This window comes from Psittacula echo (genome assembly GCF_963264785.1).
Source record: "Psittacula echo genome assembly, contig: SUPER_2_unloc_1, whole genome shotgun sequence".
Classification (NCBI taxonomy): Eukaryota; Metazoa; Chordata; class Aves; order Psittaciformes; family Psittacidae; genus Psittacula; species Psittacula echo.
In genome coordinates, this window is record NW_027664283.1 from 341886 (window position 1) to 360902 (window position 19017).

At 39.8% G+C, this 19017-nt stretch overlaps 1 protein-coding gene across 1 annotated transcript; it reads right to left on the reverse strand.

The window, feature by feature from the left end:
- Window positions 1–330: 330 nt before the first annotated feature.
- LOC308218246 (carbonic anhydrase 2) lies at window positions 331–18429 on the reverse strand. Its single transcript, XM_080639724.1, has 7 exons — window positions 18241–18429; window positions 17498–17695; window positions 7057–7175; window positions 5539–5631; window positions 4754–4816; window positions 3559–3714; window positions 331–1198 (listed from the first exon to the last, which is right to left on the reverse strand). The coding sequence occupies exons 1-7, from the start codon at window positions 18272–18274 to the stop codon at window positions 1079–1081; spliced, it is 783 nt and encodes a 260-aa protein (XP_080495850.1). The 5' UTR covers window positions 18275–18429; the 3' UTR covers window positions 331–1078.
- Between the last annotated feature and the right edge of the window lie 588 nt (window positions 18430–19017).

Sequence of the window (19017 nt, forward strand, 5' to 3'; positions counted from 1 at the left end):
GGCTGAAGCAGCCCATTCTTCAGTATGGTTTTGTTCAAAATTCTTGTGAGGGGATCTTTTACTATGCAGTCAGCTTTGATGATAATCTGTAGTGATTGCTCAAAACTAACAGCTCTTTCTGCTGTTATAAAGCAGATAGACTTCCTGCTGTCTATCAGAGAGTTACTTAGAGAAAATTTCCTAACATACCCATATAGGTTTGCATTCATCTTTAGTGTCATTGAAGCCCATTCCCAATATACTATATGTATAGTAATTATGTTTAATATGCAATGATGCAAGCAGATTAGTGACTCTTCCCAAATTAAAATAACAACATGGAAGCAAAAATATAAGTATAGCTTTATTAGAGAAGTTATCTAAAATACAATATTATTTTCCTCCTTAAATTAGAGCATATATTATTTCAATGAAAAGATATTTTGTATTACTTCTATGGTAATAACAACTTTTAAAGATAATACTTAATTTAGGACATTTTTAATTAAAAAAATCCAACTACCATTAAGACATAATCAAGGCTGTTGATAGCATGGGTAAAAATGTAAAACAGTCTGAAAAAATATTTACATGTCAGTTTCTTAAAATCTAATAACTCTAATTCTCAATATTCATTTTGCTTTACTTTCTCAAAATACTTTTTTTCTGAAATTATACCTAGATTCTGTATTCCTGTGCTTTTCACAAAGCTTCAAGTTATCATTAGTTATGTGTACTATCACACCAGAGGATGAGGTTTCTTAAAATGGCTTATTTTGCTACTACCACCATATCCTCCCCCAACTAGCCAACATACTGTTTATTACACCAAAATGTCAGTTGCAGCAATAGTCACCAAAACACACACACAGCCACCCGCCACGCCATGCTTTCTTAACCCCACACCTTAAGAACCCTTTCCTATTTGGCCAAGAGCCTTTCACATTTTATTAGCTGGCATTTCAGATGCAGAGCGAAAGAAAGAATGGATCTGGGAAAACAAGATGTTGCCAGAGCACACATGGCAAAGGTTTGATTTGGGCTTAGCAAAAGGGGCTCCTCACAAACACAGCCATTTCTAACACACTCAGTGTTGAGGTTACTGGAAGGAAGCTCTGACTTCCCTGCTCTTCAAAGGCTGACATGGTCGCCAGTTGTCCACCATACGGCACACAGGCTCATTCTCAGCATTGAAGCAAAGGCCACGGATTTTACACATCTGTGGAAAAAGGCACAAACATCCTCAAATGCATGCTCCAGAGGTCCAACTCAAAGTTTCACCAGCACTAATGGTCTAAAGAGGGTATCACCACCCATGTGTCTCTACATTTCATCCACACCATTTCCTGTCCCTGACACAGGCTTTCCTGTCCACAAAATAACCTTGCAAGAACAAATAAGAACGCACAGAAGATAAGGATGCAGGCACACATTTACTGAACTTTGTGCACAAAGAGTTGCTTATCCTCTATCCAGATCTGAATTGAAATCCTTTCAGAATACTTCGCAAGTTTAACAGTTTTGGGTCTTTTGAAAATTGTACTTTTTTAATCCAGTTGTGGGGGGAAAAAACCACAGTTTTACCCTTGGGTCAAATTAAAGGAGCCAATTTCATTCAACGTATCTTGATTTTCAAATACTGTGAGAGGGAATACCAATCCATATCAATGGGAGCATACTGTAAAGTGTTAGTGTTTATTCCTAAAGCACAACTAGTGTTTGCACAGACTGATGTAATAAAAGCACCTTTATGTCTAAGTGGGTGCCTCGAAAACTAGTACAAAGACTGTGACAAAATAACAACCCACCCCAAATGTGATCTCAGACAAGACAGCTGGAACTGCTGACAGAAATATGTACACAGTATACAGGACTTCATACAAGTCAGGCTGCAGGCCTGGCTTTCCTTTATTCAAGGTGGAAAGCCCCCAGCAGTGATTAGCCCAGGAGAGGACTTTACCTTCAGGACCAATCAGAACAAAGTCTGGAGCTGAACCTCTGCCAGAAACTGCGGTATCACTACAACACATGATAATGGGCTCCCTATACCCTGCTGTAATATCCAGCTTTTGTCTATCTTTGAAAAAACAATTCAACTTAAACCCAGCATCAATACTCTGTTTTATGGTTTCTTGTTTTGATCGGTTTTGGAATGAAGAGGTAAGCTGCTGCTGCCACACACTGTTTTGAGCTCAAATCCATCTTTGAAATGTCGATGGTAATATGGAGGGGTGTGTGGGGGAGAAACAAGTGGTATCTTTTACCACTTGTAGGTGGTTAAAGTAGGTGTAGTAGGAAAAACAACTCTATTTTGGTGAATGTGCTCTTGCCCCGTAATAAAACCATATCTGCAAACTTTGAATTATCAATAGCAATACCAGTAGTTTAGAATAAGTAAACAGTGTCAACTTTAATGCTCCCTTGCAGTTTATTAATCATAATCATTTCTATAATTATTATTTCTGACAGTTTTTGTCTTTTATTCTGGTTTTATTACCTTAAGTCCTACAACAGCTCAGTTGCACTTTTGTAACATCAGCTGAATAAAACCCCTAGAATTACGTGTATATTGTTAGCATATCTGCCACTGATAAAAGGGATTAGAGAGTTTGAAGAGCAAACTAACGCCCTTCACGGCTGGTTTATATTTATCAGCTATAAGTTCTATTAATATCTCCCAAGCTCACAGATATGAACTGAGGATGGAATCTTGTCTCTATGTAATTTCACTAATGGATGCTGCTAAACACTAGGGCCAGGAGTAATTTAATCTGCATGAGTTCCTTCCTACTAGGAAGACTCCATCCTCCTCAAGCTGCTCAACAAAGTACAGGACTTTTTCAGACTTACGGAATCTGCAAGTTTAGCCTCTTCCGAACAATGTAGTTTTGTTAGGATTGTCACAATTCTGCGTGGGATTTCCTAACTCTGTTCAGTGCTGAATAGAACTTGTAAAATGAGCTCTATGTCTTGGAAATGCTGGAAGATCAACAAACTAACTATAGATCTAATGTGTGAGATGCATGCTTATAAATGCTTGGTATTTTCAGGGCAAGTATATCCAGATGGGTGATGTTTGCATGAACAGCAAACCTGCTGATGCTCACTAACATGTGCTAGACTAACTCTGCATATGCAAATGGTCCTTTCATGCATGCTACAATTTTCCCAGATTTTTACCACATGACAGCTCTAGCCTGTCATGTGGTGAGTATCTGGGAAAATTGGAAAACTTTCTGGAAATCCTCATTGAATATCTGAAAATATCTGGAAATCCTGATTAATTTTTTAACCACTCCCTCTTCCTCCTCTCCCCCTGCAAATTTTCCCTGGACTGTGTTCAAATGGAGGACAGCCTTACATTTTACAACAAACTCTACCTCTACACATAGCAGCAGAGTTCTGCCAGAAGGGGATAACTACTTCAGATATACATTTTTGATATCTGATGCTAGCTAATACCCTGCATAGCTCTGCAGTAACATAAACTGCTACTTTAAAGATCATCCGGAGGGCTGAGCTAAGGCAATCAATAAGATGCCTGTACGTATCTACTGGCACCATCCTTTGTAGACCTACCTGCTCAGGACTAACAGTGATGGGCTCCTTCAGAACGTGCCAGATCACACACTCGAGAAGTGGAGGAGTGGTCAGTGAGCCAGGGTATGTCCAGTAGTCTCTGCATGCAGGAAGCAGTCCAGTGGGGTCAAAGTTTGTGAAGGAAGCTTGCTTTCCCTACAGTAAAGAAAGTTAGATGGGCTAACATCAGGGGAGAAATCACAAAGACATACTGGACTTGCAGTAGTGAAGTCTCCAGTGGGAAGCTCCATGTTTGGAGAAAGGTAGAAATGGAGTTTGGCATGAAGTATTGAGTACGTCCCACAGTACATTTGGGATTAAAGGCTTTCAGCAATATATTTCTTATAAGACATTCAAAACACTGTTTTTCTTGTCAAATGTTGAATTTACGTTCCTTGCTTCTAGAGACATGATTTGATTTTGCTTGAAGCAACAATGAGACTTCAGATGCCATGTACACTGATTGCACTGGAAACAGAACCTGAAAGCACTGTTTGGAGAGTCCATTGAAGTAAATGGCAATATCCATTTACCTCAAAGGAAGCCTGATAACAAAGATGACACCGTAACCTCGTTCTTTATCTTTCCTGTCCACGTTTCTCATTTCCACAGACCTTTACTCACTATGAAGGTACCCAGTGGCTCAGTAAGTACTTTTAGTTTCTCATTACTCAGCTCATTAAGATCACACACACACTTCACACAATATTTACAATACAGAAAAGCTTTTCCTTATAAGAGTTATATATCCTAATCAAACTTCTTATGTGGACTCTCTGCTGAAATAGCCAAGAGAAGCATGTCCTCTCAGAGGAAGGAAATTTATCCCACACATGCAGAGATGAGGGGGAGTGCCTTTTCCATCTGTCACTGTCTAGAAACGAAATCTACAAGAGCAGGTTAGATTAGTAAGATGAATTCTACCCTATAGGTTTAAATGCAATTAAAAGACAGAGAAATGTAGTCAAAGATACAAAATTATCACTATTTCTAGTACTCCCTGCCCTCTACCACACAAATTCATTCAAATCCCTTTTGCATTTAGGATTACAGGAACATCAGTACTGATGGAAGAAAGGTTTGTTTTACTTTCCTATACACAGTAGACTAGGAAGAAGTAAAAAATCCACTTTCTGAAGAAGGCAACATAGCACAGTTGTGATTGGTGTCAATCAACACAGACAGCAAATATTACCTTGGTTTCAATGGAGTTCAGAGCATCCACAACTTTCTGTATTTCAGGCTTGGCATTTCCTACCTGTAACACAAACCATATAAGAAAATAACCATGCACTCTCAAGATACCTTTAGTTTCCTGTTGGAGTTCCCAAGGAGACATTTTCCCAGCACCATCTCATTACGTAACAGGAGTACTACAGCAAAAGTGACTATAAAATCGTGCCAGCTGACGGTCAGCACAAATGGGTCAGCCAAGGACACCGGACAGAAAAAGTGATTTTCATTTACAGTGTGTGGATTTATTTTTGGACTTGAGCTGTTCTTTTTTCATAAAGTCACACTCCTAATAAAACACCATGAGGCCAGGATAGAATACACACTGCTGGGGCACAGTCGTCTTCTCCAACCAGCTGTGAAGATAATTCAACTACTACAAAATGCTCTGGACATTTAACAGCAACAGGAAAAGGAAAATAGGTGTTATTTAGGCTGGTCCTACTGCAGATTCACACACACATAACTTTGTCAGCTATGCGTACCACTTTTCACTGATAAGAGTTATGGCAGTGTCACTGTTGTGATGAAGGTAAATATGCTATTATAGGGCTGTCACAGTGATGAATGGCAGTCATACTCCATAGCTGGTGTACAATTCTTATACGTAAAGGAAGCCAAGAATTTGAAGCACCACCCAGTTTGCTATGGATTTAGCCACTGTAGCATAATGCTGCCTTTTTCCATATTTTAGGCTCTTAGGTCCCTCTGTAACACAATTAATACAAAAGAAAAAGGTTAACTAACCTTTATGAAGATGCCTACCACAGCCAAACCATCAGGATGCTTCACAGCTTCAGCAAATTTACCATATTTTACATTCCAGTGAACAATATGGAGCTAGGAACAAGAAAACAAAGGAGCACTATGAGGATAATATTCCATCCACAATGTTTTACAGATGAGGATGCAGGGAAGTAATTTATTAAACATTAAGAACAGATGGAGTTTTCCTACTGAGATTTAAAAACTTCTGGGTACAGTTAAGAATTTGTTGAATCATTCATCTACTTTCAAGTTTCATTTATTAAAAGATATTTGTCATGCATTTTATTTTGCTTCTCACTTTTATTCCCAGATGAGTTTTAAATGCAAACTGTGGTTGTATCAGTCTGATTTTAGTCCATTGAAACTCCTGTTATCTTCAGAATGAGTTTTTCCTGCATGCAGTCTGCAGGATTTTGATGTAGTATTTTAATGCTATATATGCTGGAGTTCTAACCACCACTGAAATACATGATTGTCAGTGTCAAAGAACCACAGAAAACGCATTAACTACAGATCTGACCTGCAATTAGAGAGTTTAAAAACAGTCTTTGTCCTTTTCTGAAAAGCCTTTGAAAAGAATATGAAATGAAGCTCCAGGTCACACTAGCCAGGAAGTTGCTTTCTTTTTTCATTCCCAAGTTATTTCTAATTAAAGATCATCTGGGTGTTTCCCCACATCTGTAAGTTGAGTTGAGTAAGTAATTATGGTACTGTGAACACAGCCAGTGGCAAGTTTCTCAGATAAGACAAAAGCTACTTCTATTTCATGAAAAGCGTCAGAGACAACGAATTTGTGGAGCCATTTCTTTTGTCTTTCAATGCAAATCATAGGTATGTTCAGTCGATGCATATTTATGAAAGGGTTAAAGTCTGTCACAGCATCCAGAGGTAGATTTCTAAGCAGGGGACAAGAGAAAGTGGGATGCAAGGCACTAAAGTCACTCCTTGTCTGTAGTGCAGCTGCAATAGAGAGTCTTAAACAGTTCAAGGGACATCCGGAGTATCTGGAGATATTGCAAGGAGTGCCTGCAAGGTCTCACTTCTTTGCTACCCGCCCTCTCCACAGCTCCCCTTTGCTTCTTTGCTACCAAAAGACGAAATGGTCTTCCCCAAATTATTCTGTTGTTGATGTAAATGTCTCTGATGTTAAAAATTGTAGCCAGAAAAAGGGGATGCCCATGTACAGAGGTGCTGAAATTCTATTTTTCATTATTTTCAAGAGGCACTGAAAAAGCAGGGGAAAACCAGGGAAAATTAATGTGGGTTTTTCTGCTTCTACAGTCTTCGACAAGAAGTAGCTAAGAAAATTCTAATTTGATTCTAATCTCTGCTCTTGCAAGGAGTAGGTCTTGGGTGGCATTGTACCTTCTATGGTAACCTCCGCAGTCTCTTGTCCTGCGAAGGTCTGTAGAGAAGTTGCTACTGTGGTGGAATATTAAAAAAATAACAAAATATTTATTATACACAAAAGACTGGAGAAGGTAAAGCATGTCCTACCTCTGCATCATACCTCACACCATCCACAGTGTGCTCAGACCCTTGGCCCTCACAGGATCCCCAGTGAATGTGAAATTGTACCAGTCTGTAGGCTGTATCCAGTGCTCCTCCTTGCAGGACTGTAAAGCAAAAAGCCTTTATTAGCATCTCGCATAACTTTTGCTATCTAGTCTCACTTCAAACTGGAATGTCCATCTCAAATCTTCCATGTGAACTACAGTTCATTCCTCTGCATGCCGTCATGCTGCTCCAGATCATCTTCAATGGTACACTGCTGCAGTACGCCAAAAATCAGTAATAAATGTATCAATACATAAGAGAATTTACAGTGAGCATCTAATCAGCAATTTAACAGGCATGCTAATATTACAGGTGACGAGGGCAGAGCTAAGGATGTAACTTTTCTGTCACCAAATAAATAAAAAAAAAGGCCAAAAAAAAAGAACAGCCTTTGTTAGAGGCCAGTATAGAGTTGTTCTATGGAAGTACATCAAATCATCTTTCACTTACTAATGTGCCCTGTCCCTTCATTTTAGACACTTCATCCATTTAGGTCTTAATCCTGCAAATCCTGTGTCTGATTGGATTGAGCAAAATGCTTTTGGTTCCAAATTAAACCTCAACACCTGTTAGCCATGAGTTGCTGCAAGGTAAAGTGCTAGGCACAGTGCAAGGCATTGCAGAGATGTGAATTCAAATTTCTTGTCCCTCCCAGCTTGTATTCCTCAAGAATGAGTTTAGAAAATGGTGATGAAAATGGCAATGCCTGGTGAGCCACATTTTTTAAAATACAGAAACAAGGTGTTTACTTATGCTCTCCACTATCTAACCTTACTCCTGCTATGGGACTGCTCTAGGTGGAGTGCCCACAGCCACACTTTCAGTTATACAGGAGTTTCCCTGAGCTCCCTTATTCTGCCTGTTAGTTTTAACCTTGTAATTAAACTGTGCCAAATCACCATTATATGCAGGATCAAGCTCTACTGCTGCAAAATGCTCAAGGCACAGACAATGTCTCCTCCAGTGCAGCATAAAGCACAGAACAATAACAAATAGTTCCATTAAATAGAGCTATTTATCTAAGTTATTAAAGCAAGGTTTCAGACAGTTAATTTTTTTCCTAAGCATCTCAATTTCATATTAAATCTCCAAGATGTTAATATTAAAAAAGATTATTTAAAAATGTAAGTTGAAGTGTTACATATCTTAGAGATAAATTTCTCAATACACATAAATATATATACATATATATACAATAAAGTGACAGAAGAGTGTTGACATCAGATATTACGTTTAGTGTGCTTTGTGTATGTGCCACAAACAAAATGGTTCTGTGGAGTAAAGATGCTTTCCTCTCAGTCTGCAATGAGTCTAGACATTACCACAATACGTGCAAGTGTGAAAATATACATCAAATGCAGCAAGGAAAAGGTAACTGTCTGTTCAGGTTTGAATGATTCTTATTATATGCAAGCATGGACAACAACAGTTGTGGATACTTGGCAATGAGGTGAGAAGGATTTGACTAAAAAATCTGAATACATGAAAATACGATATATATATACAAAACACATTAGTTTCCACTGATGTGCCTTACATATGCAAAATTTGAGTTCAGTGGAGAAATTTAACATTTGCCTGGGGCTCCTTTGATTAATATATTTAGAAGTCTCCCAACATGTAATTCTATTTGAAAAATGGTAATATATGCTCCACTGCCATCTTTGCAATTTCCAATACCGAACAGTATTATATCGAACAATACAATTTTCAAAACTGAACAGCCAACAGACCAAGACTTGCTCTACCTATTGCCAAGCTATGTAATACAAAGAACAATGGCTACTTAAAGTAATTAAATAGGAACATATCTTATTCCACTTTTATGTTTCTGCATGTGCCAGTTGCCAAGAAGCATAACTGTCAAGCACAGGATTGAAAAAATACTTTTTTTCAGAATGGTGACTGTGAATGTGCATTAGTTCCTTTTGAAAATGAAGTAATTGACTGTTACATCTTTACAGATGTAAAATAATTTAATCCACACAATATTATGTTTCATTTAAAAATTATGCCATGGAGTTGCAATGTTTCAGTTTTAGTTCCTTTGGCTAATAGACGTGCTGCTTGTTGCAAGGACAAATGGACTGAGGTTCCACCATTCCTCAACCTTGGACAGCACTAGTGCAGCACAGGTTAATCTGCAATTATTAATCAATGGAAAGCATGCTGAAAAGCAGAACCATGCAATCTTCTTAGATCCATTTTAGTGTTATTTCTTTACACAAAGTTTGCAATAGTCTCATAAAACTCAAAAGATGCACAAAAATCTCTGCATGTTTTGCTTACTTTTCTCATTCTGTGGTTCTCAGATCCAGCACTAGCTTATTTTGACTCACAGCAGAGCATTCAAAGAAAGTAATAATTAGATTAGTGTGAATGAATACAAATCCAGCAGGCTTAATTACAGAAAAGCCCCTCTTGTTCTAGCCTACATTAAGCAGATATTTTCAACACTTCTCAACCTTTCCAAAGAAGTAAAATTTGACATTAAACTTAAATGGCAAAGTAGAAATGCTAGAGCTTCTTTTTTTTTGCTTCCCCAGCACAAGCTTTTAAACCATGAATAAATACTACCAGCTTTTGCTATGTATAAGTTCACTGAGAATCGGAACAACATTCACACTGGGAACTTCCCTGTCCTCGCCCCATGTGATGTGAACATCAATTCAGGCAACATTGATGATAGAAGTCCAACCATTCCATCCCCTTTTTTTGAGGGATGGGGAAATTCTGATTCATATTTGAGCATTTCATCATTAGCTCCTTTCCTTTTGAATTTGGTATTAGTGAAAGCCATCCTGGAAATACACATGTAGCTGTGCTCTCTTTTGTTACATAGCACAGCTTCAAATGAAGGATGAAGACAACACAAGCCAACCTGGAAAACATTCATTTCTTACAGATTCAACCTACATCATAACCTGGTCCCCACAGACGTGCAACAGCCTAACAGGTGACAGCTTGAAAATGCAGTGCTTTTTTCTATGCAACAGTTATTTGAAATGTTACAGTGAGACAAATTTGAGCCACATATTTAGGTTAAGAAATGGTAACTGTTTTCAACCTTCTACCTTTTACTGGAGAAGTTAATAGTAGTAACATCCTGTAATTAGATTGCACTGTTATTAAATGATTTCGTAACATTTTCTAAATTAGGTGAACATAAATATTAGCAGCACCAAGTTGGAAAGTCAAATAACCACACAAACTGTCCCATTTATGTCTGTGGGATTTCTTGCATAAAGAAGGTGAACTTAATTTGTCTCCATTACACTGTCTTAGGATATTTGGAAACACACAGGAATCAAAGGGGATTTTGCTGCATCTGGGACAGCTGTTTGCTGAGGCCACACAACTTCACTATTCTAATCAAAGGCAAGTCACTGAGTAGTTACCCTTCCCATGTAGAACAGACTAGCTTTATAAAAAATACTGTAGATCACTTCATCTCTTTTTTCAGGAAATGGCAGCAGCATCTGTGAATTTTTGCAGGAATACTGTGGTATTACTGTTATTTAGCCACCTCCTAAGGGATGTTCTCTCTATACAAAGCAGGAAACTAATAAATCTCGTCAAAGCAATAAACCCACCAAAGAAATAATCAAAATGGTTGAACTACAAGATTGTTTCATGAGTTAGAGTGAATTCTTTCCAGTCATACAAATTAATGTGCTAAGAAAAATACTACTCTAAAGTTTGTTACTCTGAGAAAATGCAGAATGAGAAAGTGTTCTTCAAATGAAAATCACTGACAGCAAAGCTCCTTCTAAGTAGCTGAAATAATGGGTCCAAACAGATGTCCAGCACTTCAAACTTGTTAGAAAAGCTAGTTCTGAGAGTCTATCCTGCAAAAACCTAGCAACAGGACATTTCAAGCACATTGCTTTGACATTTCCCGTTCTTTAGAAAGCCATGCTTTTGCATCAGCCTACCACAGATGTGCAAATGTATATGACCTTGTAGGTATGTGTGAAATATACACATAGCATATACCTTACTGTTAATGTTTCATACAGACATCTGTATGATAAATAATAGGCCTTGAGGAGACAAAGTAGGCAAAACGTTACTTGGAAAAAACATAAATCTGGAGCACCATGCACTATTAATGGCACAAAAAAGGCTCTTAGGAGGATGCTCTGGGATTAGCCCTGTGTTCTTATGCAAGGATGGTCTTCTCTATCTGACAGACTGAAGAGTTCAGTTAGGGTAAGCTGCCACTTCTGTGAAACGTGGAGTACAGAGTGTTACATTTTGTGGATGTTTCCTTCTTTATGTTATCTCTTTCAGACATTCCTCCTAGGACGCTGTATCATGACAAGCAAGAGAGCAAGACAGCACGTAAGCATATGGCTGTAGGGATCATATTTGCAGAAAACATCTGTAATGGGTTTCATTAAGAAAAAAACCCTACATAACTGGTATCTCATAAGAAAAAAAACCTACTCTGGCCTTGCTAGAGGGTTAGCCTGACAAGGCAACAAGGATGTTCCAGAGAGATAGACCAGAATGAAACACCTGCCAAAAATGCAGCAGGCCTGCAGTCATGCATATCTACAGCAGGTCAGTGGTTCTGATTCACCTCAGCTGAACTATTTCATCCAGACTGGGTAGCAGTCAGGCACTCTGACCTGCTTAAGGATACAAAGTCATTTAGGTTCTTAAGTTTCCTCCTACTCCTGGGAGCAATGGAGTTTATTTCTCATGTAGTCTTTTTAATGGAGATTCTCTAAGAGTCACAAAGTGCTGCACTGAATCCCCAGTCAGCCTTCAATCTTCATGTTTTCACACTGTATGAGCTGACACTGACTTTGTAAGAACTGAGTTGGAATCATTAAAATTCACTTAAAAGTAAGAAGTGGTTTAATTTCTGATGGTAACAGTTTTAATAGTAATCTCAGTGACTGCTTACAGTACTGAAAACTGTATTAAACATGGTGCTTGTACTACATTGAGATCTATTGAGGGATGAACAAACTTAAAGTATGAGTATTGCCTCTAAGTACACAGCAGTCCCTCGAGCCTATAAGTAAAATCAACAAATATATCAGCTGGCAAGAGCAGCCATGGTGACATCTGGCACACAGCTGCATTACGTCTTAAAAATAAACTTTTCCAAGTGGCCTTAGCTGATAACAGCTGACTAGCTTCTCCTGGGTTTGCAGTAAAAGCTCCTGTGGAGGAGGAATTTGGAAGAATGGAGGGAAGTTGCCATGATTACTAAATGCACAATTCATGACAAATTTCTGCTCAGAAGGTGCATGCTAAAAATAAATAAATAAATAAATGCTGCTATAAGGGAAGAAGGGTACTTTTAGTTTCTGTAAAGAAAGGAACGCTTGAAACATGCAGGACTGATCTCAAGCCCTCTTACCTTCCTTTCCTGTTCCTGGAAACATGAGAGCTATTCTCAGGTTGCTTACATAGGCTTTGCAGCTTCTGGTGATTTCAGTTCACAGGAAAATGACTTAATGATCTCAGGGACCTCTGACTTTCTAGTCAAGCAGTGCAAAAAAGTACTTGTGACACATTAAGTGGATGTCTGAATACAGTCCCTTGAAGCTATAAGCAATCAGTTCTCCAATTCATGATTCTGAAGGGTCAACAAGCTAAACTGCAATTTGGACCTTCGGCCTATGACATCTACTTATAACATACAATATTATTCTGGCATAGATAATATTACATCTTTGGAGCTGGGAAGCCTAAAAATAAACCAGTGGCAGTGACTTTGATTAAGAGTTGTGCCTTGAAGGCAGCAGTCCTGCCTGTTTCTTCCTCCATTTACCAGCTGAGGTGGAAGTGTAGGAAGAGCAACATTAGCACAACTTTCAGAGTAACTCACTGCCAACCAAGCAGTGTTAATGCACTGACAATTGAATAACCAATGTAACAAAACAGATTGGTTTGTTTACAGTGAGCCATAATTCAAGACAGCTGAAGCATCCTCATTAATAATTATGATTATAGGAAGAATTGGGCAATATATTTGATTACAACTACAGGAAATCTCCCAAAGGGGGACTAGTATCAAAGTTAATACAATATTTTCATTTCCTCAGGTGTTCTCATAATTTTGAAGTTTTACTGTGATTCAATATTTGAAAAAAAGTCAGATCTATGTGGGACTCCGTTTTGGGTTTCAAGATTATCTCTAGCTCAGCAGCAACGAAGGAAAAAGGAAACAATTAAGAGACTCATCCAGAAGCAGAAATTACAAGTACATTTAGTAATGTCTCTAGAGCCTTATACCATAGTTGCAATTCACTTCTTTAACAATTTACACTTTTTTACAGCTAAAATATGGTATTTTAACATTCTTGTTATGGGATAAAATAATTGCTGATGGACTTCTTCCCTTTATAAGCTCATTACACAGATAATCAGAAAATACAGAATACAGTGCCCACCACTATGAATGTTTCCCATTTGAATTTCAGGTTTTTGCGAATTCTGAAAAGTTTTCTGAGAAACTTACATTGAGAACACATTCAAAGTATGTTACAAAATCTTCTTTTGGGCTCTCGAGGCTTTTTTGAGCAAAGTCACTTCCTGTGGTTTTACAGCTCTGAGAAGTCACTGTTTACTTCTTTTAAAGGGGTGAAACAATACAAATGTCCTTACAGCAGACTATAATATGAAGTGTTTAATATTATGAAGTGCCCTTAGTGAGACATTCCTTTGCTATAAAGTACCTAAAATAAGGTGGATTATTGTAAGTTAACAGTTATCGGCACCACTTGCTTCACTCATGTGGAAGGTCACGTCCCAGGATACAAGCATGGATGAACCTGGATGAGGTTTTATTCCTAGTGACACTTCTATCATTATGAGTTTCTGCTTTTATTTAAAGTTACAGGAATTTTAAATGTGAATGCCTAAAACCACTTGAAACTTTCACTATTATTAGAAGACAGTAGACAGGAGAACTAAGAAAGCAACTGCAAGAACCGAAGAAGAGAGACTCAATTACAACTGGAAGAGGAAGTTCACTGTTTACTTTCTACACAGAAGTCCAAGAAAACATTCCAAAACACTGCAAGGAAAGAAGAGAGAAGATATCCTTTTATGTAAGAGAAAATCATGGAATCTTAGCACACAAAAGAAATGTTCATAAACATGGCAATGCTGGCTTGTGAAATTTCCTTTCCATACACCATTTCTACCAACTAGCAACTGTGAAATATGAAGAGATTCACTTTGGGAACTGGCTGAGCCTTTACAAGTGTATTCTGGAATATAACAGCTGTCACACAAGCCAAGAAATTTGAAGCCTGTACTACAAGAATTGAAATTGAAGATTTGGGAGTAATTGCTTAGGAAAAGGGTTTTTCTAAGCATCGTGACAGCAAAGTATATCTAAGAAAATTAACAATAAAGTAAAACAAAGTCAGGTTCTAAAGCTATCATAAAGATTTTAACATAATTTCTTTGCTAAAACATCATTGTAAGAGGAAATTATATAGGTCATAGACATAATTACAACCAGGATCAAAAGTTACATCCATAAAGCTCTACGTATTAGTAAAGAGATCGTCTACAAGCAGGGAGGAAAACATTTTCTTCTGTGAAGATCCATTAGTCACATAAATTGCACATAGATTATTTTTCTTTAAAATGTTAATATTTTATTTTACATCCTTACTATGCTAAAGAATATAGATGGAATATAATTTTAAGAAATCCTAATTTTCTTTTAAGTTGCTTTTTTTTTTTCACAGAGATGAGCAGAAGCTTCATACAACATTCTTCTATGCACAAATGTAACATAACAAATATACATTTTTGGGGGGAGAGCATTTTATTAGGGTATCAATAGTATTCAGATTACATATTTCTGAAACAAAGAGATTGTAACAACTACTTCCAAAAAGTTGCAGCCAAACATGCTTTTTAGCTTTCTTACCTATTTTTATCATGCTCTTACTACCTGTAATTTTTTATTGCAATAACTCATTTTGCATACTCTGAAGAGCAGGAGTCTAACAGATTTTAATATCCAGAACTGCTGTTCAATTTACTTCAGTGTCATTAGTTATGAGCCTGAAGATTCTTAATGAATGGATCTACTCCTTTCTGTGCAATTACTCATGCCTTGGAAGATTATTCACAAACAATGATCTTATTACTTCATTTTGCGCCTACTACCACAGATAATTCATTACTGCATATGGGAAAGCTCATAGGAGCAAGCAATACAGCCTGTGGGAAGTATTTACAGGATTTTATTTCATTGTCTTCTGTAAAACATACCAGCAAATCACATAATTTCACAGTTTCTCCTTGTGACTGTTGCGGGATGCCTAACCAAGAATCTGGTACACACATAATCTCAAATTCAGAAATAGGAGTAAATCAAGCACAGTCAAGTCAAAGACAGCTCTATTTTGTGTAAGGAAAGTAGGTTACCTAGTTAACTGAATACAAATGAAGTCATTAAGCGCACTGCCAGGTAGGTTCTATGCACTGTAATTTTCAATAGAAAGTGTGATACCGAAGGATCCACCATTACCTGGCCTCAGAGAGATCTGTTTAATGTGGGTTTTTTCTAAAGAATAATCAGTTTCTGATTACTAATAGAGCTACTGAGAATATTTCTACTTGCATCTCCTACCTTCCCACTCTGAAAGCTGTGTCACTATATATCTATCAGAGGATTCCTGTCACAGATGTTCTGGTTCTGCACTTTCTCATGAAAAAGCATTCTTTCTACAGACATTTCTTTAGATTTTCATATGTTTCTGCCATTTTTTATCTTCCGAGTTCCCAAATACAACCTAATTTCCAGTCTTTCCAAACTTCTGTGCACACAAAGTGAACATGTAGTAGTTTTGTTATACTGTGAAGACCTGAACCTGTTTCCTTTGGACTCAGCGAGAGCAGGATGACAGCAAGTAGACCCACGTGTATCCAGGGAAAACAGAATCCCTTTTTTTCTACTCTTTTTCTTCCCCATGACACTGTTAAAATGTACATGTATTCAGCTCCTTTACCTCCTCAGTGTTTAAGAAAAATAAAGACTAAGAAGTCAGAATACCTTTTTTTTTAAAAAAAAAAAACCCATACAAATATCAATGTGGATGCTCTGTGTAAGTTATACATAGACCTATCTGTATTTATACAACTGTGAACACTTACAGCTGACCACTTAATGTTTTTCAGTACAAAGACTGTAATCAAAATACAAAGTCAAATTCTTAGTGCAAAGCTGAATGCCTGCTATACTGTTACATTGTATCACATTACCTGCAAAAACCTCACATTTTTCATAGGCATGGGTCATTTGTTCTTAGCACTATTCCCTAAATATTGCCAGCAAAACGCTTAGGAAAAATAGGGTACGTACTCCAGTAAGTTAAATCAGGCAGTGTCTAGAGAAGGCAGTGACTTCTCTATGAGATTGCTTCTGCTGTTTATATTAAAACTAGAGATACATACAGTGTACTACATACACTGTAGCAGGGTGATGATCTCTGTAAATTCAGCCAGCTGAAAAACTACATTTAAAGATAACCTACAAAACCCTTGTTACAACTGGGGCTTAGATTCCATTTGTGCATCAATGTGGCCATTCCTTTCAGTAAGGATTACTAAAAGGGTTGCAGGATTCAGTGCTTAATTTCACCATACAATACAATGAACAGTAAGACATTGTGGAACAACTGCCTGCTAGGAAACTTTGTAGGAATGTGTCAGATACATTATCTTTATCTAGAAAGCCTAGCATCAAGAAATGTCAGGCATAATACTTGTCTAAACTACGAAAGAACAAATGGGTATTTTCTAACCATTTCTCTGTTTCAGTACTAACCTGGGAGCATACTGGCTTCAGAAATATGAAATAATATTTTGATAACCTAAGAAACTATTTCCAAACTATTTCTATTTCAAGTTGTTAAGTGTAATCCTTTATTATTCTACATCAAATTCATTCCTAGGATGCACTTTGCCTCCTCTTTTAACCATTTAGTCGGTAGCTTATGATAAGCTATGCTTAAAATTGTTATTGTCAAATAACCATGGGGTTTGGTTTGTTTGGCTTTTTTTTTTTCTCTCTACCGCTGAACCCTTATCCAAACCCTACTGCTTTAAGCAAAAATAAAGCAATTCACTTTTCTGAAGTTTAGAGTAGGGCAACTCCAAGCTGCCAAACTGTCCAGACAGGCTTTGTTATCTTCTAATGGGACCTCAACTTCCTTTTAGCCTAAAGGAGCCATATAATATGCTGAATCCTGACCTTACTGAAGCCAAAACAGTTTGGTATATTTTTGACTTAAAAAAACCCCCAACAACCCTATGGCCTCAGCAAACATTTTAGTAGCAGTGTTAGTAGCAACCTCTCCTATCTCCACCACTGTACACAAAGGTGAGGTCTCACCTGACTTGTCAGAAGAATCATCAAACTCCACATTGAAGGAGTGCCCGTTGTTGACAATGGCTTTAGCCGTGCTGGCATCGTAGCTGAAGCTGAGAGGCTTCAGACCAGTGTCGTACTTGGTGGCCTTGGTGCAGATGTCAATAGGGGACTGGCGCTCTCCGTTGGCGATGGGGAAGTGCTCGTGCCAGTGAGCAGGTCCTGCAAGACAGCGTGGGAAAAGACACGGTGTTCGAGGGATGCAAATGAGAACCCTCACTCTAGAAAGCGGGATGTTCAAACACTGGAATCAGTCTTATTCCGAAATAATAAGGCACCATTTGCAAGGGCTGCCGGTACTGGCAACACCGATGAGGGGAAATCCCACCTGGAGACCACGGCGGGGACCCAGGAGTCCCTCACCCTTTGGAGGCTGAGGATGGGATTTTACCGAGGTGCCCTCCGAGAGGCCACCCCGTCCTCCTCGAGCAGAGCCCCGTGCTTCCCTCCTCCTTGCGCCGTTACCGAAGTAAAGGAATAACAGGAGAAAACCAGAAGATGGTCCAGGGAAGCGGTGCGGAGCGCCGGGCCCGCCGTAGGTGCCATCTCAAGGTTAAAAGAGAGAAGCGCCACGGAGCCCGGTCCCACTCAGGGCGAAGGCTCGGCGCGGCGGGCACGTCCCGGCCGCTTCTCCCGGTGACCTGCTGGCAGGTGTCGTGCCGTGTCCCGCACCGTGCCGGTCGGAGCCGCGCACCCCGGGCACTCACCATCGTGGCTGCCGTACCCCCAGTGGTGGGACATGGTGCGCGGCCCGGCTGTACCCGAGGAGTCTATCGCAGCGCCGTGGACCCGGCGGGCTCTCAGGGGTTTTTATAGGCTCCCGCCAACTCCATGCCCTTCTCTACGGCCGGAGGAAGGGGTGGAGAGCGCGGGCAGGGGCGGAGGGAGACTTCGCTGGGGGCGGAGAGAGCGGTGCCTTATAACCCGCGATCCGCGGTGGCTGCGGAGCGGCGGTGGGCCCGGCCGGCAGCGCCCCCGGGAGCCGGGCAGAGCGGGGCTGCCGCAGCCAGGGCGTCGGCGGTGTCACCCGTTCCCCCCCGTCCCCCCCCCGATCCCTCGCATTGCGCACCTGCGGGCGTTACGCGGGGTGCTGCGGAGGGAGCGCCGTGACCTTGCGGAGGTGCCGGGGGCAGCGCAGCGCGGCGGGAGCCGGTGTCGGGCGGGCTGCGGGTGTCGGTGTGTTCGTGCGTGTGTGTGTACGTACTTACGGGCGGCCGCAGGGCGGTCTGCTGCTGCTCCCTGCCGGGGGCGCGGGGAAGGCTCAGCGGTCTCGGGGGCAGCGCCGCGCCACGGGGGGTTTGTCCTGAGTGCCGCCGGGTTCGGGAAGGGATTAACGGGGATTTGGAGGAGGAGATCAGCGGGCTCAGCGAGGGGAGCTGCGGTCACGCTTCCGAAGAGCGGGGATGCTCTTGCTTATGACTCGATAATGTGTGGGGGTTTTTTTATTCCTCACTTTCGGAGAAGACGGCAGGTAAAGCTGTGCT

Coding starts and splice junctions, on each gene's coding strand:
- LOC308218246 (XM_080639724.1), bottom strand. CDS start 18,274: ATGTCCCACCACTGGGGGTACGGCAGCCACGATG. Junction 17,696..18,240: donor GGGGTACGGCAGCCACGATG/GTGAGTGCCCGG, acceptor GCTGTCTTGCAG/GACCTGCTCACTGGCACGAG. Junction 7,176..17,497: donor TGATTCTTCTGACAAGTCAG/GTGAGACCTCAC, acceptor TTTGCTTTACAG/TCCTGCAAGGAGGAGCACTG.